The 21,884-nt window shown below is 46.3% G+C and overlaps 1 protein-coding gene across 1 annotated transcript in view; it reads left to right on the top strand.

The window, feature by feature from the left end:
• Window positions 1-21,884, top strand: part of LOC126427065 (speckle-type POZ protein-like) — a 90,645-nt gene that overhangs the window by 64,090 nt on the left and 4,671 nt on the right. The window contains exon 2 of the mRNA XM_050089244.1: window positions 8,459-9,056. Coding sequence (XP_049945201.1) covers window positions 8,470-9,056 — 587 coding nt within the window. The 5' untranslated portion in view covers window positions 8,459-8,469. The remainder of the gene's footprint in view (window positions 1-8,458; window positions 9,057-21,884) is intronic.

Genomic DNA, 21,884 nt, shown 5'->3' with positions numbered 1-21,884 from the left:
ATTTATCTCCACACCTACACACACTGCTGCTTCCATTAACACTCTTACCACCTGAAATTCGTATAGTTCTGGGTGTTAACCCTTCTACCCAGCTGCATTCTTGTCTTTTGGCTCGTTACTATTCTCAGTGCTCATACCAGAAACAGATTAAACAGAAGGGGGCACTCCAGTCTTCACCTTAAATTTCTCTCACATCTTTCCATTCACTTCCACCGTGTATGTTCCAGTTCTTGCCCTACTGCTTGCCTATTCACAGTATCCTGTGCTTTTTGGAAGTCCTCAAATAGACATTGAACATACCTCCGAAATTACCAGCTCTTTGGCAAGACCTGTCTTATAGTATGCAGTTGGTCCTCACTTCATTTTCGCCTTACAAACTCTGCTTGGTGGAACCAGTGTACCTCCTACCATTGTTAGCCGTTTCTGCGTGGTCATGCTTAAAACCTTATGAGCTGTACATTGTAAGGTAATCCCTCTGTAGGTTCTGCATCTCATTGGGTCTCCTTTTGGTGGTATGGGGCAGGTGACCATTATAAAATCAGTGCCAAACTTTCCAGTGTCTCCAGTTCACTGCCGTGTATACAGGGTGTTACAAAAAGGTACGGTAAACTTTCAGGAAACATTCCTCACACACAAAGAAAGAAAATATGTTATGCGGACATGTGTCCGGAAATGCTTACTTTCCATAATAGAGCTCATCTTATTACTTCTCTTCAAATCACATTAATCATGGAATGGAAACACACAGCAACAGAACGTACCAGCGTGACTTCAAACACTTTGTTACAGGAAATGTTCAAAATGTCCTCCGTTAGCGAGGATACATGCATCCACCCTCCGTCGCATGGAATCCCTGATGCAGCCCTGGAGAATGGCGTATTGTATCACAGCCGTCCACAATACGAGCACGTAGAGTCTCTACATTTGGTACCGGGGTTGCGTAGACAAGAGCTTTCAAATGCCCCCATAAATGAAAGTCAAAAGGGCTGAGGTCAGGAGAGCGTGGAGGCCACGGAATTGGTCCGCCTCTACCAATCCATCGGTCACCGAATCTGTTGTTGAGAAGCGTACGAACACTTCGACTGAAATGTGCAGGAGCTCCATCGTGCATGAACCACATGTTGTGTCGTACTTGTAAAGGGACATGTTCTAGCAGCACAGGTAGAGTATCCCGTATGAAATCATGATAACGTGCTCCATTGAGTGTAGGTGGAAGAACACGGGGCCCAATCAAGACATCACCAACAATGCCTGTCCAAACGTTTACAGAAATGTCGCATGCCAACACAAGCACCGAAGTCAACATTACCTTTCTTCACTTTGGCCAACTGGCGGTGAATCGAGGAAGTACAGTACATACCGACGAAACTAAGATGGGCTCTAACATGGAAATTAAGCGTTTCCGGACACATGTCCACATAATATCTTTTCTTTGTGTGTGAGGAATGTTTCCTGAAAGTTTGACCGTACCTTTTTGTAACACCCTGTATAACCTACTTAGAAATGTTTTGGTTAAATTTTGCTCTGTTCAAAATTCTACCAAGCAGAAACCTCTTTCATTCCTTTTCTGTGGTCCATGCTCATTTTACTACAATTTGTCCTTTTCTTACATATCCTTCTGCCGAATATCAGTCACCCGTGATAATTAAATTTTGTCAGTTCTTAACTATCAGAATAATGTCCTTTATCTCTTTCAATCTGTTACGCATTCACGGACGTAGTTGATATACAAACTTGTACTACTGTGGTTGGTGCTGGCTTCATGTCTATCTTGACTATGATTATACATTCAATATACTGTTCATGGTAGCCTACTCACTTCCCTATTTTGTTGTTCATTATTAGAACTACTCCTGCATCACCTTAATTTGATTTCCATAGTTACTTCAGGAGAAGTCCTATTCAGCCAATACATTTTCCTACTTATATTCTCCAAGAAAGGTAGCTGATTAAGGGGTCTTACATTCTACATTCAGACCTGGAGAATGCCAGCCTTTTTTTTTTTCTTCTGATGACGTCCTCCAGAGTGATCTGTGCACATTGAACTGGGTGACTTTCAAGTCAGAAATAATTTTCTCAAGACAATGTTATCTAATGTCACAAGGTCCGATCATTCAATCATCCAAACTGTTACACTTGCATCAGCTGAAAAGGTTTTTGCCCCTCTCCAGGAACCACATGTTGTCGTTTCCACAAAAAATCCATCTTTTGTGGTTCCACCTTATTGTTATCGTTCTTATGATTACCATCATCATCATCATCATCGTTGTTGTTGTTGTTGTTCTTGTTATCATGCAGTGTTCTGCCTAGTGGGAGGTCCATGTCTTTGGACACAGAATGTCTGACGCCAGTGTTTCCTAACTTCAATCTTTTGCATCTCTTTCCATCTTTTATGTCATCCAGATGTTAAGTTCGTCTTCTTCCTCAACCTTACTCAGTACATCGTAGTTTGTCACCCAGTCTGTCCATCACAACATTTGAAAACCTCCCAGGTGTTTTTTCTGAGTTTTCCTCATGGTCCATGTATCTCCTTCGTACTGTGCAATGCTCCAGATGTAGATTTCACTAGCTTCTTCCTTAGCTCCAAGCTCAACTCGCTGGTCTGCAGAGTCGCCTTTTTGTTGAAGGCGGCCTTGGCCATGACGGTTCTTGTTCAAATTTAGTTTGTGCAGTGGGCCTCTTTGGTCAGCGTGTTTCCCAAGTACTTGAACTGGATCACATTCTCCAGTTCTTGGCTGTTGACAGTTACCCTCAAAGATTTCTCTCATTTGGATATAACTTAGAGGTTTGTCACTCATCCTTGATACACTGTGAGGTGTCAGGTCAGAGGGGTGTTCTGAGCACAGTTTCGACACAAAGCAGCTCAATAGGCTGTGGAGTGGAAGGGGTGGGCTAGCAATAGAACAGTGCATCACCATTGACTAGACACTCATTTATTGAACACATGTCAGGTATTACCCAAAAGGAACAATCAGTACGAATTACAAAATAGTATTATTTTCCTTTAAATCACTCAAACATTTAAACAGGCAAATAGCAATCATTTAACTGAAAGCCTTTTAAGAAGGCAAGTCTAGAAATTTTGAATGATAAGTTAAAATTATATTTAAATAGGCTCTGACCGAGCACATATTTTAAAACGAAATACTTCCTTTAAGAACCAGCGATCAAAATTAACTACATAATCCTCAACAACCATATTACATCCAAGACATTTAAGATTAAACAGTAATACATAACATCAGAGAGCTGCAGTCCCAAGTTTTAAGCAGCACGTTTCGGATGGACTGCACTGCAACAAATGGTTCAAATGGCTCTGAGCACTATGGGACTCAACTGCTGTGGTCATAAGTCCCCTAGAACTTAGAACTACGTAAACCTAACTAACCTAAGGACAGCACACAACACCCAGCCATCACGAGGCAGAGAAAATCCCTGACCCCGCCGGGAATCGAACCCGGGAACCCGGGCGTGGGAAGCGAGAACGCTACCGCACGACCACGAGATGCGGGCTGCACTGCAACAGTACAATACAAGTCCCTCAGAGGATTTCCCCACACAGGAAGTTATTGGCGCTATCGACAAAATATCAACATCATTCCATGTACAGACCTTTAACAAACTAAAAGCTCTCTTAAGTTTGGTACAGTTAATTCCCTTTCAACATAACATACATCACAAGTCTAGCCCTAGGACGGCACCGACACCCCGCAATTTAGCACGCAAAAAACTACAGCGATGCACTCGTCACGTATCATTACAAAATCCAAGAACAGAGAGCCGGCTCCCCAATAGCGGAACATTTAACCACGCGCAGCTTGCGGGTTTGTGGGATGCTGATCTCGCCCTTAACGTCAACACTAGTTCAAATACTAGTCAGTCTACAATCCTGAACCACCATACACATTCCTTCAGTTACTGCATAGAAAGCCAATGTGATAGGCAAACAGACCAACATATGGTAAAAGCTTAAGCAATTTCCTTACTAGACAACCCTTATGAATAGTAGCCGTAATTTTTTTTTTAACGTGAGCACACCCACAATGAAAGACAAACAACGCCAATCATAAAGACAGTAGCACGTAAGCAAGTAGCAGTGGTAACTTCTGCTTAGATTGTCTACAAATCAGCACGTGATTTAACACACCAGAGAACAATCTTTACAACATAACCATCAATACAATAGCAAATTACTCAGACGTGTACTCCCCCCCACGATTTCGATTCGCAAAGCCATAGACAAAACGTGGAGAATGTATCACTTAGACCAACAGAATGGTGCTCCCTCAGTTACCCCAAATAAACTGACTCCCTTAGTTGCACAGCAAAGAACCAAACCTAACTAAACCACCACAGTTTTCGCCTCTAAATTGTCACAGTACAAGTGAGACTCAATCACAAATATAGTTTTACATCACCAGTTCCCGTATAGTCAATACGAGCGCCTGATATTCACACTTTTATAACGGCAGGCAGCAACATCGTACGGAAAAGAGCGTAGACACAAGCTCTTACCAATTCTTTTCTCCGAAAGCAGCCACCGCAACTCTCGGGAACCACTGGGACATCCAATGCAAAAATCGTTACTCCTTCACACAAATTACAGGACGCCCGCTTCCCGCTGCTTGCTACGGCGCCTTCTGTTCAGAGCCAACTCGTGTATCTCCGTGCGACAGGTCCGGTCCAACACGCGCTGCGTCAACCCGACAACCATCTTCCACCACGTCCCGGAGCACACCCACCACAGCACCTCGCCTCGCGTAGGCCCCAGAGGGCGCTGTTTACCGCCCTGACCGTGGCAGGAAAGATAAACCACCAGAGTGGCACTATCGATATGAGCCGCCACGGCTCAGACTGTATACAGGGTGTTACAAAAAGGTTCGGCCAAACTTTCAGGAAACATTCCTCACACACAAAGAAAGAAAAGGTGTTATGTGGACATCTGTCCGGAAACGCTTAATTTCCATGTTAGAGCTCATTTTAGTTTCGTCAGTATGTACTGTACTTCCTCGATTCACCGCCAGTTGGCCAAAGTGAAGAAAGGTAATGTTGACTTCGGTGCTTGTGTTGACATGCGACTCATTGCTCTACAGTACTAGCATCAAGCACATCAGAACGTAGCATCAACAGGTTAGTGTTCATCACGAACGTGGTTTTGCAGTCAGTGCAATGTTTACAAATGCGGAGTTGGCAGATACCCATTTGATGTACGGATTAGCACGGGGCAATAGCCGTGGCGCGGTACGTTTGTATCGAGGCAGATTTCAAGCAGGAAGGTGTCCCGACAGGAAGACGTTTGAAGCAATTCATCGGCGTCTTAGGGAGCACGGAACATTCCAGCCTGTGACTCGCGACTGGGGAAGACCTAGAACGACGAGGACACCTGCAATGGACAAGGCAATTCTTCGTGCAGTTGACGATAACCCTAATGTCAGCGTCAGAGAAGTTGCTGCTGTACAGGGTAACGTTGACCACGTCACTGTACGGAGAGTGCTACGGGAGAACCAGTTGTTTCCGTACCATGTACAGCGTGTGCAGGCACTATCAGCAGCTGATTGGCCTCCACGGGTACACTTCCGCGAATGGTTCATCCGACAATGTGTCAATCCTCATTTCAGTGCAAATGTTCTCTTTGCGGATGAGACTTCATTCCGACGTGATCAAATTGTAAATTTTCACAATCGACATGTGTGGGCTGACGAGAATCCGTACACAATTGTGCAATCACGTCATCAACACAGATTTTCTGTGAACGTTTGGGCAGGCATTGTTGGTGATGTCTCGATTGGGCCCCGTGTTCTTCCACCTACGCTCAATGGAGCACGTTATCATGATTTCATACGGGATACTCTACCTGTGCTATTAGAACATGTGCCTTTACAAGTACGACACAACATGTGGTTCGTGCACGATGGAGCTCCTGCACATTTTAGTCGAAGTGTTCGTACGCTTCTCCACAACAGATTCGGTGACCGACGGATTGGTAGAGGTGGACCAATTCCGTGGCCTCCACGCTCTCCTGACCTCAACCCTCTTGACTTTCATTTATGGGGGCATTTGAAAGCTCTTGTCTACGCAACCCCGGTACCAAATGTAGAGACTTCGTGTTCGTATTGTGGACGGCTGTGATAGAATACGCCATTCTCCAGGGCTGCATCACCGCATCAGGGATTCCGTGCGACGGAGGGTGGATGCATGTATCCTCGATAACGGAGAACATTTTGAACATTTCCTGTAACAAAGTGTTTGAAGTCACGCTGGCACGTTCTCTTGCTGTGTTTTTCCATTCCATGATTAATGTGATTTGAAGAGAAGTAATAAAATGAGCTCTAACATGGAAAGTAAGCGTTTCCGGACACATGTCCACATAACATATTTTCTTTCTTTGTGTGTGAGGAATGTTTCCTGAAAGTTTGGCCTTACCTTTTTGTTACACCCTGTATACATTAAGAGAAGGAAGTGCAAACTGTTTGCTGTACAGTAGGGGTCTCCAAACGTTTTAGTCTGCAGGCCACATTGATTCCTGCACGAAGTCATAAGGGCCAAGATCTACCTAGTGGGATTAAAGAACCCTAGCACTCCATAATCACCGTAATGTAAGGCTAAAGGAAAGATGTAATCGCAAAAATCTAAGGTTGTGGGAATAGCTAGCACTGAAACGAACTACGAGTTTTGTTTAGTTACATAATTTTGATTGGTGGACGTACCTGATCGAATGCCTGTCATATTTTATTCTGGCGAATTTCACCGACAAAAAAGTATGTCTCGAAGGCGTCCTGCAAAGTTAACGAAATCTCAGAATCATTGTTAGCAACACTATTACTGCAAGACGTAACAGAGGTAGAGTATGTCAACGCATTGTTATTTCAAGCATCCCAGCAATTAGTTATGTAGTCTTCTAGCGAGTAGCAGAGCCACAGCAAATATTTGATAGTTCTGTTGCGTGATTGTGTCTCTGTTGCGAGTGTCTCGCGAATTTTTTAGTGTTTTATGCGCTGTACTAGTAGGTGTGGGACAATTCAAAGTTTGAATTCGAAGAGACAAGGAAAATCTGAAAATCGAAATACGTAAAGAAAGTGAAACCTTGCTTAAGAAGCAGCATGTTCCGTAATGATTGACTACTAAGGCTAGTCGCCGAAGTGGCGTCCATTTGAAAGACTTCCGCCAGACGCGTGAGTAGAATAAAATGCAAAGAATTTTTTTACTTAAATTGTTTTCGCCAAACTTGTCTGTTAACCGTTTTTTTTTCACTATCGCACGGAAAATGGTCTGTCTCTTTATTGTGGATAGCCATAAGTTTAACCATGACCGTCCGCCTTGTAAAGATAGAGCTCCGACATTGTCACGGTGTATTGGTCGCGATAGGCCTCGAAACTCAATTGTTGGCAGTATAGGTACCACCTCAAATACATCTACACCTACATGACTACTCTGCAATTCACATTTAACACCTAAACCTTTCTGTTCGATCTCTGATTTCTCTATTTTGATGATCATTCCTACCTACGTAGGATGAGCTCAACTAAATACTTTCGCATTCGGAAGAGAAAGTTGGTGACTGAAATTTCGTAAATAGATCTCGCCGCGACGAAAAACGTCTTTGCTTTAATGACTTCCATCCCAACTCGTGTATCATATCTGCCACACTATCTCCCCTATTACGCGATAATACAAAACCAGCTGCCCTTTTTTGCACCCTTTCGATATGCTCCGTCAATCCCACCTGGTAAGGATCCCACACCGCGCAGCAATACTCTTACAGAGGACGAACGAGTGTAGTGTAAGCTGTCTCTTTAGTGGACTTGTTGCATCTTCCAAGTGTCCTGCCGATGAAACGCAACCTTTGGCTCGCCTTCCCCACAATATTATCTATGTGGTCTTTCCAACTGAAGTAGTTCGTAATTTTAACACCCGGGTACTTAGTTGAATTGACAGCCTTGAGAATTGTACTATTTATCGAGTAATCGAATTCCGACGGATTTCTTTTGGAACTCTTGTGGATCACCTCACACTTTTCGTTATTTAGCGTCAACTGCCACCTGCCACACCATACGGCAATCTTTTCTAAATCGCTTTGCAACTGATACTGGTCTTCGGATCACCTTACTAGACGGTAAATTACAGTATCATCTGGGAACAACCTAAGAGAACTGCTCAGATTGTCACCCAGGTCATTGATATAGATCAGGAACAGCTGAGGTCCCAGGACGCTTCCCTGGGGAACACCTGATATCACTTCAGTTTTACTCGATGATTTGCCGTCTATTACTACGAACTGCGACCTTCCTGACAGGAAATCACGAATCTAGTCTCACAAGTGTCCAGTCGCGGGCCGGATACGAGGGATGTCCGGCCAGCCAACGTGGGCCGGTTTTGGCCCGCGGGCCGTAGTTTGGAGACCCCTGCTGTACAGCGTCACTGAGAAAATACCACCGCTGATATGCTGCGTATTTTTCAGGCTCGACCTAAATGGCGGATACGAAGCGTGAGGAAGGCAGCTTTGCAAGTGACATGCTGGCGCTGATGGAGTCCGGGGAAGGCGCTGACGTGACGCTGGTGGTCGGTGACTCGGAGTTGGCGGCCCACAGTGTGATTCTGGCAGCGAGGAGCCCAGTCTTCGCCGCCATGTTGCGGAGTGACATGCGCGAAGCCCTCAGCCGGCGCGTGGAGATAACCGACATGCAGGAAGCTGTAGTGCGCCAGATGGTGCTGTTCATGTACACGGAGACAGTGCCACAGCTGGGGAGAATGGCGGCCGAGCTGTTGGAGGCCGCCGAGAAGTACAACCTGCCGCTGCTGAAGAAGAGGTGCGAGGAGCAGCTGGCGCGGGACATCACCGTGGACAACGCCGCCGCCACCGCCGCCCTCGCCCTTCTGCACCGCTGTCCGGGACTGAAGACCAGCGCCGTGGAGTTTGTGGCCAGCCACCCTGCGGTCATGGCCACCACTGGCTGGACGCAGCTGCTGAGGGGGAACGCAGACGCCGCAGCGGAGATCTGCAGGCAGTTGGCGGGGCTTCTGCCGCCAGCACCACAGCCGGCGGTGCTGGAAAACAGGTTGGGATAACGTCTGGCTGTGTGTGTGTGTGTGTGTGTGTTTTTGAAGGCTCCCCATACTACAATGAATTGGGCTCAGTACAACACCAAACAAGTCTTCAGAAACTGTGATTGCATGCTTCATGTAGAAAGGTCGGAATCTACAGGGTGGCGCACGAAATGTGTTATCAAATTGTTTCTGTTGTGTACATAGTCCCGTGTAGTCAGCGCGTACACAACTTTCCCACTAGAGCGCGCCCCGCTAAGCACAACAGCGCAGGCGCAGCGCTCGTCCGTCTCCGCACTACGAGATGGCGCTGCCTTAGAGACGGACGAAATTCTGCTTCCGCCCATCCGCGTATTAATATGTAATGCAGCCAATGAGGTTGCTGCTAACGTAGAACCTTTTCTCCTCGCGGATCACACTCGCGCAGTGATACCTGAACGCGCGAGGTATTATAACGAGTGTACAGACCTCCGATTAGTCAGTCTGCATTAGTCTGCATTTGTCTGTACCAGTCTATAGTCAAGTTTCAGTCTGCGCCTAAAAAGATTATCATATTCCTGTACATAGCCATGAAGAGAAATGTATAGACACTTTGTCAAGTATCAGAGATATGTGAGAATAAGATTAACGTACCAAGACCAAAGGATTGTCAGTTGTAAATAGCATCCAGAATCAAGTTAAGTAAGGTCTATGCTTTTTATTATTTTAATAAACGTGTTTGAAAATTAATCAAGTTCTGTTTAAAGTTGGTCGCCGTCAATCTGCTACTCTAAGCGTGCAAGTGGCATTTCTATCGTCTGACCTAACGGCAGAAGATAAACACGCCACGATAAGACCACGAAACATATTGCTGACACTCGCCTACTTCGTTAGAGCGACAAGTCTGATGGTGTGTGTACCGAAGGTCTTACAGTACGCACACCACAGCTTCTTTCACGATTGACGACACACATTTTGGGGAGCAAAATAACTGATGATGGCCAAAGTAGAGAGGATATAAAATTTAGACTGACAATGGCAAGGAAAGCGTTTCTCAAGAAGAGAAATTTCTTAACATCGAATATAGATTTAAGTGTCAGGAAGTCGTTTCTGAAAGCATTTGTATGGAGTGTAGCCATATATGGAAGTGAAACATGGACGATAAATAGTTTAGACAAGAAGAGAATAGAAGCTTTCAAAATGTGGTGCTACAGAAGAATGCTGAAGATTAGATGGGTAGATCACATAACTAATGAGGAGGTATTGAATAGACTTGGGGAGAAGAGGAATTTGTGGCACAACTTGACTAGAAGAAGGGATCGTTTGGTAGAGCATGTTCTGAGGCATCAAGGGATCACCAATTTGGTACTGGAGGGCAGCGTGGAGGGTAAAAATCGTAGAGGGAGACCAAGTGATGAATACACTAAGCAGACTCAGAAGGATGTAGGCTGCAGTAGGTACTGGGAGATGAAAACGCTTGCACAGGATAGAGTAGCATGGAGAGCTGCATCAAACCAGTCTCAGGGCTGAAGACCACAACAACAACAACAACAACAACATTAGATATCCCGCTGAGATCTCCAACGCAGTACCAGCAGAGCTTGGAAAATGAAATGAGTTCCTTATTTATATAAATGATATGCCCTCTAGTATTATGGGTAACTCTAAAATATTTCTGTTTGGTGATGACACTAGCTTGGTAGTAAAGGATGTTGTGTGCAACATTGACTCGGTTTCAAGTAGTGCAGTACAATAAACTAACGTTAAATCACAGTAAGACTCAGTTTTTTACAGTTTCTAACACACAACTCAACAATACCTGACCTTTTAATCTCAGAGAATGGGCATATGATAAGTGAAACTGAACAGTTCAAATTTCTAGGTGTTCAGATAGATAGTAAGCTGTCGTGGAAAGCCCACGTTCAGGATCTTGTTCAAAGACTTAATACTGCCATTTTTACTATTCGAACGGTATCAAAAGTGCATGATACTTCGACACGTAAATTAGTCTACTTTGCTTATTTTCATTCAATTTTGTCGTATGGTATTATATTTCTGGGGTAACTCTTCCCATTCTAGAAGGATATTTTTGGCTCAGAAACGGGCGGTTCGGGCAATAAGTGGTGTGAGTTCACGAACCTCTTGTCGACCTCTGTTCGCGAGTCTGGGTATTTTGACATTGGCCTCTCAATATGTATGTTCCTTATTGTCGTTTCTTGTTACCAATATTAGCTTATTCCCAAGAATAAGCAGCTTTCACTCGGTTAATACTCGGCAGAAATCAAACCTCCATTTGGATCGGACTTCCTTAACTCTTGTGCAAAAAGGTGTGCAGTATGCTGCTGCATCCGTTTTCAATAAGCTGCCACTCGAATTCAAAAATCTTAGCAGTAATCCACGCGCTTTCAAATCTAAGCTGAAGAGTTTCCTCATGGGTCACTCCTTCTATTCTGTCGAGGAGTTCCTTGAAAAATTAAGCTGATTCTTTTGTATTGCTGATAGCGTTTACTTACTTATGGAAAGACTTTTTGTCAGGTTCATGAACATTTATTTTTATCTGTTATTACTTTTGTGTTGTATGTTCATGTACTGACACGTTCCATGAACTTGGAGATTTCCTCCTCAATTTGGTCCTACGGAACTTGACGTGTAAATAATTTTTTAAAAAAAAGGTGTAATTCACGATACTGCCGCTAGGAGACTAGTAAGCAGCAATGGCTGACAATGGAAGACTTACGACACAGCAACGATCAGCAATTGTTACTTTTTCATCAAACGAGAAGCCTTGTTGTGACTCACAGGCGTTGTCGACAACAGTTTAACACACGGTGGGTCCCTTACGCCCTTGCAAGAAGACCATCCACAGGTTGTACGATAAATTTGTCCAGGATGGAACAGTATTGGAAGCGAAGCGACCTCGGCCTAAGCCTGTTTGTTCGCCGGAGAATATTGAAGCGGTACGAGTTGCTGAACAGACAAGTCCCGGGAAATCGTGTAGAAAAGCAGCAGTGCAACTGGGAATATCCAGACGCTCCGTTCAACGCATTCTTAAAAGTCACCTCCGTATGTACCCATACAAGATGACCTGTGTACAGAAGCTCACTGAAGAATACAAGCAGCAGATACTACTGTTTGCTCAGTGGTCGGAGGATAGGGAAGAAACTCTCAACAACGTTTGGTTTTCAGACGAGGCGCATTTTCATTTAGGCGGTGTGGTTAAGAAACAAAATGTACGCTTTTGGGCCACTGAAAACCCACAAGTGCTTCATGAACGACAACATTATGCTCCGAGGATTACAGTGTGGGCAGCAATTTCCAGTCACGGACCCTTTTTCTTTGAAGAAACTGTGAACAGCGAGCGTTATTTGAGCATGATCCGCAATAGCTCCATTCCACAGCTTCTTGCTACTGCCTTGCCCTTCAACACGCGGTGGTTCGTGCAAGATGGAGCAAGGCCACATACTGCGAACACTGTGTTGGAGTTTTTACACGAGCATTTCGACATGCGGATCATTTCACTCAGGTTTCCAGGTCGCTTCAGTGGCGGACAAAATTGGCCCCCCAATAGCCCAGACCTCAATCAAATGCTTCAAATGGCTCTGAGCAGTATGGGACTCAACTCCTGAGGTCATTAGTCCCCTAGAACTTAGAATTAGTTAAACTTAACTAACCTAAGGACATCACACACACCCATGCCCGAGGCAGGATTCGAAGCTGCGACCGTAACGGTCTCGCGGTTCCAGACTGTAGCGCCTATAACCGCACGGCCACTTCCGCCGGCAGACCTCAATCGATGTGAGTTTTTTCTTTGGGGGTACCTACAGGAAAAAAATTTCCCGAAACGTCCACGTGATTTTATAGAGCTCAGAAGACTTATTCTTCAAGCTTGCAGTGAAATTACGGAAGACATGTGCCGTAGGGTAATCACTAACTTCAGTGTTCGTTTGAAGCAAGTTAGGAAACGAAATGGTGGACATATTGAGCATGTGCTGAGTTTGAACAAATCTCCATAGACGGCTCTTCACTGTAGTATATGTTCCTTTCAGATTGTATTGACAATAAAGTTTGTATTCAAAAACCAAATGGTAACACATTTCGTGCGCCACCCTGTATGTGGCAATGTGGAACTGACCAGTGTACAACCTCGTCAATTAATTTAGCTCACCTGATTAGCCATCAGGAACAGCTACTGTACAGCCTTATGTGAGGGGTAGTCACTAAGCTCTAATAATCGCCTCTAAAGAGAAAAATTATGTAATTAATTTTTTGGTTGTTTGCACGTGTGCGCGCGCACTCCCCTGACTTAAGCCCTTGCGAGTTCAGCTCGATTTCTAAACTGAAGGAAACACTTCACAGCATCCGCTTCAGTACTGCTACAAATTCGTCCGGAAATAGACCGCGCCGCTCGAACTGTCAACACAACTGGCACTGCTAAGAGTATCCTACGACTTCCACATCGCTGGCAACGGGTTATACACAATGCTGGTGACTACTTTGAAGGTCGATAAAACTTTGAAACACGTATCAGTTTTGTGCGAGGTGTAAATAAATAGTTGCCACTATTAAAGTTCCAACCCTCGCACATTAACTCGCATTCTGATTCTCCATGAACCTTTTCTTCCAGTACCAGTCAGCCATCGAGCTGTCAGTTGTCACCGGCCCATCATTTTAGTTCATCATCTGGTGCTGTCCTTCATTGACAAAAATGGGAGTCATCTGTGCATGACCTCTGAACATCATAACCGCTTGAAGTGGTGATGGGTCAACCGAATGGTTTTAAAAAGGGATTGGCCAGTCAGTTGTTTTTCGTACAGAAGGTTTTCCATTTGAATGAAGCAACCAAATAAAACTTATCTCTGTGCCCACATCAGCTATAGGAATGCTTATCACCCATTTCTGGGTTTGAGTGGTTTCATTTAATGTCAAACAATCGATTGACACAAGCGTTTGAGTAAACACATTCACATAACAGGTTTGAGTATTTTCACTTGTGTAGTTCTTTAGCCTTTTTGGTTGTTCATGAGCTATTACTGGCTGCCAACTTTCTTAGACACAAATAACGTATCTTCTTTGGTTGCCCCTTTCTTGGAATAACGTATCCTATTTCAAAGAGAAAATAAAAAATATATATTTCTATAAACGGAGTATTATCCAAATTTATATATTTATTTAATTTTTCTTACTTCTGGTATTAAATATCAATACTTGGTAGGTTTTAAAAGTTTAATACCTGGGGCTACATTTTAAATTAATGTTTAAACAAATGAAACATTTTTTATCTACAGTAATTGAATTTCTGCCGCCCTCTCTCTCTCTCTCTCTCTCTCTCTCTACTGATTTTCACCCGTCACAGATAATTCTCTTTCGGTAAATTCTGGGATGACATAATTTGTTTAATTGCGCTTTTCAAGCTTAGTCACTTGCTGGAAGCACTTTTTCGCAAGAAATATTTGTCGTTATTTGTTAATTTTCTTTGAAGTTCTTTAATTGATACAGTTTTAGGATATGAATCACGTTTGCAGTACTGTATACCATACTGAATTTATTTTGAGGATTCTTTCTTATCCAATCATATGCTTTCATCTGTTCACATGCTACTGAGCAATACAGCATTCTGATCCAGTCGCAAAGTTCACGATTAAGTAAACGCTTATTTCTAAACATCGACAAAAAACTGAACATATTGCTACTTATTTCCCCCCATTAAAAAGTAAATATAAAAAAGACAATAGCAGTGACAGGAGTTAAAGCAGATTACAGCCGATTACAATTGTTTAACAGTGCCAAAACGAGCGAAACTTTCTGCTCAAAACTGAATGTAGCAAGGGTCAGGTGATTCCAGTTGTCTTCCAGTCAATAGTACCTCTTCATGGCTGTGAAATGTTATACCTGCTACTTTTCAGGGAGTGTAAAATGCAGGCATGTTGTGTGCCTGGGTATAATATAACTTTCAGCACATTATATTTGTCTTCCATATGTATAAATAGCTAAATAATTACGTGCTAGATACAAATGAATTTTAATAAATGGACATTATCACACCTTTTCAACAAACAGAATGCCATCGGTCACGAAAATATGGCGATATTCTTTCCTTCTTCCTGTATCCCAAATGCAACTTTCATGCCCAAAATTTCTACTGCCAGGAATACGTCAGCTTAATTAGTTATGTGTTAACTGCAGCTGCAAGAACTTAATCCGTAGCACTATATTAATCAGTTGTAAATCATGACAAGACCGGTTTCTCCCACAAGAATGAATAGATAGTTTTATCAACTAAAATACTAAAGTGTGGTTGTTTGAGTTGAAACGAACGAATCAGTCTATATTTGGTAGCTCGCATAAACTGGTTTCACGCAAAATAATGAATGAATAATTGAACCAATACGTAAAACAACTAAATGAGTAGATTGTCTTCCAGCAACCAACTGAATCGACAGTCTTCATTCGGTTGTTCCTATCACTAGTTTCTAGCTGCATCAAACCAGTCTACAGACCGAAGACGACGACGACAACAAGTGTATGTCACAAATGTAAACATGATTTGAAATCAGTGGACTGAAGAAATAGAATTTTTTCGCTAGTCATGCAAGTACTTACACTGGAATCTTGGGGGCGGGGGGGGGGGGGGGGGGGGGAGGGGGGGCGGCCGATTTTATAAAACATATTTCTGCCGAAGTTTATAGAAGACACAGCTGCAGTTCACAATGTTAAGAAATACGTTACATACACTCGAAAATTCTATAAAATATATCTTTTACCAGGTAAATATGAAATAAAATTAGGGAGTAATTGTTTCTGAATGAGGATACTCGTGCTACAAATTTGCAGGAAGAGCAAGTTAGAATTGGCGATATGGTACAAATTGTTCACCGATTAACAATTGTTCAAAAACTCGTGATATCACAGTATGCACAAAGCTTGACACAATCAGTGAAGGATTATGGGAAAACTAGAAGAACCATAAAATACTGTAAGGCAGAATTTCAAATTGAACTTATCTGACGCATGCAGTCTCACTACAAGTGAAATTAGGTTATCTGCTAATGTGTCTGTATAAATTTGGGAAATACAGACTTTGTACTCACAAAGAGAGGCCACGATATTGCGGTCACAGCGTTACTTCAAACATTGTACACCTTTAGTATGTCTGTAAAACATGTATCTGTGCGTGGGGCTGACACTAGCGTGCTAAACATGATCGCTGTAGCGTCGGTCTGTCACGGACAAAAACGAGAATCATAGAAAAACAACAAGGCACGTTTTATGTGGGGTAAGGGGTTAGTGTTGGAGCCTCATATGAGAAGTGTGTGTGAAGTGATTGCTGACTTCTGCTCAATCTCAATTTGTAGTCTAGATTTTTTGTCACTGGTCATATTATTTAATTTATGACATTTGAGAGATAATAATTTAAAAAAAAAACCACGTGTATTTGCATGAAGTTCTAGTGAATTTCATGTTATTTGACTACTTACTATTTTAATGAAATTAAATTATTATTTATAACTATCCACAAGTAAACGAAGAAATGCGTAGAATTCTGCTGAAAATATATGTCTATCGTGATTTGCAAAATCCCTTATACACGCAATGTGGTAAGATACCCGGGACTACTCTGCACTTTTTTGATGCTTCGAGCTGCAGACACACAGCCAGACTCCATTTGGCATTTAACCTGCGTAGTGGTGAGACGTTGCTTTTGCAGCGAGAACAATTAGTGTAGGTGCAAATCTTTTGAATATCGCAGAATTTACAGTCGTACTACAGAAGTGAAGCTTTGAGTCGAACCATCGAACCTAATACACGTTCGTGTTACCCCAGATCACGTAAGAAACAGATTGACCGTCCTTAGGGCGAAAGAGGCAACCGTATGTCAACAGATGTCGCAGGCGACGCTACAATGCTAACTGACCTGTCCATGTCGCGGAACTGGTAACGCTGTATCTACGGTGACGTGAATGACGCTGATCTGCGTTCGGCTAGAGCTCTGCGCCCGAAATGCATTCGTCACACTGCTGACTGTAGACCATGATCGACTGTGGTTTTTCCCGAGTTTTCAATCTAAGAATGTAGACTAGCTCCTGTAATTCTACAAACCAAGTTTATTTCTCACAATCATATGCGAAATGAAATAAATGAAAAGTAACAAACAAACATTTCTCGCGAGCATCCGAGGGTTGGATTCCCTCACTTCTTCATCGAAGACTTTCACTGCCTGGGCTACTCTCAGGGTGCATCTTCGAAGTGGAAGATCCCCATCATTTCCTTGCCGTGTCGTCTGCTCGCCGTCCGGTCCTCCTCGCCGCCGCCGCCTGGTCGCCGCATGCCGATGCTCGCCGCCGCCGCCGCCGCCGCCGCAGTTCGGTCGCCGCCGCTGCCTGCCGGTCCTCGCCGCCGCCGCCATCTGGTCGCCGCCGCCGCCCTTCTCGCGCGCCGCCACTATGTCCCAACCCACCACCACTATCATTTTCACCTCTCCCTCCGCTGCTCCAACCACCATCACATGGAGCTCATCCTCCACCCCACTTCCCGTCCTTCCTTCTCTCCCTGTCCACCCCACCCCTGCGCCACTTTCGGCTGTAACCACCGGCAACTCCTCCTCCCCTATCACTGTCGCCCCATCGACAGCTACTGACTTTCCGCCGCTCCCTGCACCGCCTCCGATGGGCTCCAAGCCAGCACGGATCTCTGCTCGACGTTCCACAGTCTCTGTGACACCCACGCCCCCTCCGTCTGCGTCATCCGCTGCTCAGGGTGGTCCTGTCCCCCACCATCTCCCCCTGCAACCCGTACCCCTGCCCCCTCTCCACCTGGTCGTGCCCACGAAACCTTCAAAGCGCCCGAATGTTGACCCTTCCCCCGAAGTCTCCTCCAAAAAAACCCCCAATCCCCGTGACCCACTCACCCCCATGGCTCCGACCCTCGCCCCCGCCACGCCTGCCACCCACACCTTTCTCCTCTCCAGTCCTGACCCTCAATTCCTTGATGCCTGCTCCCTCACCCTCGCCATCCGGAAATACTACCCCAATGCCCCCATCTCCCAACTGATTCCTTGCAAGGACTCAGTCCTCATAAAATCCCCCAATGCTTCCTTCCTCTCCCGCATCCCCCGTATCCAATTTGGCCAACATGCAACCCTTACCCCCTACCACACCCCGTCCTCTCCCCGTCAGCCTCAACCTCCCCGAAGTCCGCCAACCTTCACCGCTGTGATCATGAAGCTTAGCCCCGTGATCACGGAGGCTGAGGTGTTGGCGGAACTCAACTCTCGGCTGACATTGAAATCCGCTCGGCCCATCTCATCTTCAATGATGCCGGGCCAACTTTTCTCATGCGGATATTCACCGAATCTTCCTCCTCCATTGACTGCCTCCTCACCGAGGGAGCCCTCATCTACAATCGGCGCCATAAGGTGGACCCCTCACATTCCCCAGTCCTATCCTACCGCTGCCAACACTGTCTCACCTACAACGACCACGTTACCTCTGCCTGCAAGAACCCCCTTACTTGTCCCCACTGCAAAGCTTCACACTTCCTCAAGCATTGCCCCAACCTCACCTCTCCCCCCTCCTGCAACACTTGCAACGAACCACATCCTACCTATTCCTCGAAGTGTAAAGCGAAACCTGAGCTCACCGTCCCTGTCCGTTTTGTTGATGACCCCATCCACCCCAACAACTCGCTCCGCCCTCCCCCCACTGCCGAGGACATAATCCGTTTCATCACCATTGTGCTCCAAAACATCCACCCCTTCCAGCGCTCACACACTCTTACCCAAATCGCCCTCGCTGCCCGTTCCATCTTCCATCTTACGACCTATGCCACATACTCCTACAACCAGGCCCACTTCACCTTCACCCCCCTCACCACCCTCGTCTATCTCTCCCCTCCCATGGTACAACAACCCTACCATATCCTGTACCACAACATTCGCTCCCTGCCCACCCACAAACTCCTCTTCCGCCACACCCTCCGTCAGCACCGCGTGGATGCCTTCGTCCTAAATGAAACCTTCCTTCAACCCCGTATCTCCGTCTCCGTGGCTCCTTACACCCTACACCGCACCGATAACCCGTACCCTCTGGCGCGTGACGGAGTTGCTATAGACTACCTCAAGCACCTCCCTGTGCGGCCCCAACCTCTCCTTAACAATCCTGCCGAGCATCTCACCCTCAGCCTCTTCTTCCCCACCCTTACCATCACCTGTGCCACCATTTATGTCCACCCTCGCACCCCCATCCCATACGATTTCCTGGCCCACATTGACCACACCTTCTCCACCTACGTGATTGCCGCCGACCTCAATATCCACAGCCGTGATCCTGCCGACCAGAGGTGGCATCAGTTTCTCACCACTCTCCAGGGAGACCTGGTTCCCCTGCCTCAACACGCCCGACCCAAATCCAACACCACTCCTGATGTGGTCCTTGCCTCTCCCTACCTCCTTGGGCACATCACCTCAGATGTCCTTGACCTCATTGGCAGTGACCATGCTCCTGTTCTCCTCACTATCTCTAATGGTCGCCATCGCCGCAACGCTCCTCGCCCTGATGTCCCTCCTAAACTTGTCCATGATTACTCCCGTGCCAACTGGGATGCCTACCAGGACTCCATTCACACCCAGGTTGACGGCCACGACCTTACCCTCCATTCTCCTGATGACATTTCTCGCACTGCTGCCTTCCTGCACCAGACCTTGTCTGACGCCGTCGCCACCCATATCCCCACCAAAGCCATCTACCCTCACTGCCCCACCCTGCCTCCACAGGCCGTCCTTCTCCTTCGAGAGTCCCGCCGCCTCTACCGCTCTTTTCTCCGCACTCGTGACCGGAATACGCTTACCCGCCACCGGCAATTACAACGACACATCCGCAACCTGCTTGTTGCAAAGAAACGCTGTGCCTGGCGCCAGACATGTACACAACTCAACACCACGCTCCCCATAAACTCTTCCAAGTATTGGTCTGCTTTCCACCGCCTTACTGGGAACCGCCCCACCCCCCAGTACCTTCTCCTTCTTAATGACAGTCCCTTTCCTGACAACCTCAGTAAGGCCAACCACTTTGCCTCCCACCTCTCTGATGTTTTTTCCATCCCAGATGATCCCCACTTTGATTATTCCCTCTTCCCTGATGTCATGGACCGTACGAATACCTCTGTTCCTCCCCTTGCTCCTAGCTTCCAGAACTTGGGCCACACCCCCCCCATCTGCACTTAACACTCCCATCACTACACAGGACATCAGCCTCACACTCCGCACTAAACACAACACTGCTCCCGGCCACAACTGCCTTACCTACCGCCACCTCAAACACTGCCCTCCCTCCCTCCTTCCTTTCCATCCTTGCCACCCTCTACAATGTCATCCTTGCCACTGTCTTCTATCCTGACCTGTGGAAAACCTCCCGTATCCTGATGTTCTCCAAACCCAACAAGCCTCCATCTGATGCCTCTTCCTATCGTCCTATCTGTCTCACATCGGTGTTCAGCAAGCTCTTGGAATCCATCCTTTCACAGCGCATCCATCTCCACCTCCACCAAAACCACCTCCTCCCAAACACCCAATGTGGCTTTCGACCTTCCTTCTCTGCTGATGACCCTCCACCTCACTCACCTCCTCTCCCTCCACCTTAACTCCCATCGCTCCGCCATTTTTGTCTGACTTGACCTCGAAAAGGCCTACGACCGTGTCTGGCATCACGGTCTCCTGTTTAAACTCCAAACCTACGCCCTTCCTATCAACTACATCCATCTGGTGCCCTCCTTCCTCTCCCACCGCCCCTCCTATGTTACCATCCATAATGCCAATTCCCACACCTTCTACCCCTCTGCAGGTGTGCCCCAGGGCTCTGTCCTCTCCCCTCTCCTCTACCTCCTGTACACTGCGGATATGCCCCAACCCCCCCCCCCTCCAGTACACCTCTTGCAATATGCTGATGACACCGCATTCCTCGCCCTCGCTTCTACCCTCCAACGGTCCCAACGCCTTCTCCAGAATCATCTTGACCTTTTTGCTGCATGGTGTAACCAGTGGCTCCTGAAACTCAATCCTTCCAAGACCCAGGCAATCATCGTAGGTCGTACCACTCGCTCCTTCCGGCTCCTGGATTTCTCCCTTACTGTCTGCACATGTCCTGTCCGCCTCACCCCCACCCTCACCTACCTTGGCCTCACCATTGACTGTCACCTCACCTGGATCCCTCATCTCCGCTCCATCCAATCCAAAGCCCACAACCGCCTCCGACTCCTCAAACTCCTCTCTGGCCGGACGTGGGGGTTGCACCCCTCTACCATCCTCCACGCCTACAAATCCTTAATCCGTCCCATCCTCTGTTATGCCAGTCCTGCCTGGATATCTGCCCCCCCCCCCCCCCAAATTCTGTAAGTCCCTCCAGATCCTTGAGCGTCATGCACTCCGCCTCACCTTCCGTATACGCCTCCCGTCCCCCACGCGGATCCTCTATGATCTCATTCCTTTCCCCCCTCTGCTTCTATTCCTCGAACATATCCGCATCCTCTACACCTCCCGCTGTCTTGAACCCCCTCACCCCCTGGTTGCTCCTCTCCTCTCCCATCCCCGCCCCCTGCCACGTCTTCACCGTTGTGTCCCCCCTACCCTTCATCTCTACACCCTACATCTCCTTTCCCAAGGTGGCTTCCATCAACTCCCCCTCCCCGATGATGCCCTCTCTCCCTCCATTTATCCCTCCTATCAACTCTGATCCTCACTCCCCCTCCTTTCCTCTGTCCTTTCCCTGGGCTCCTTCTTCCCCCCCTTCTGTCCTGTTTTCTCCCCACTAAACCTCTCCCTACCTCCCTTCTCCCCCCCAAGTCCTTTTGTATTCCCCTCCTCTGCCTACCCC

Source organism: Schistocerca serialis, chromosome 11 (assembly GCF_023864345.2).
Source record: "Schistocerca serialis cubense isolate TAMUIC-IGC-003099 chromosome 11, iqSchSeri2.2, whole genome shotgun sequence".
Taxonomy (NCBI): domain Eukaryota; kingdom Metazoa; phylum Arthropoda; class Insecta; order Orthoptera; family Acrididae; genus Schistocerca; species Schistocerca serialis.
Note: the sequence above shows the minus strand (reverse complement) of the source record. Positions and strands in the feature narration are given on the sequence as shown.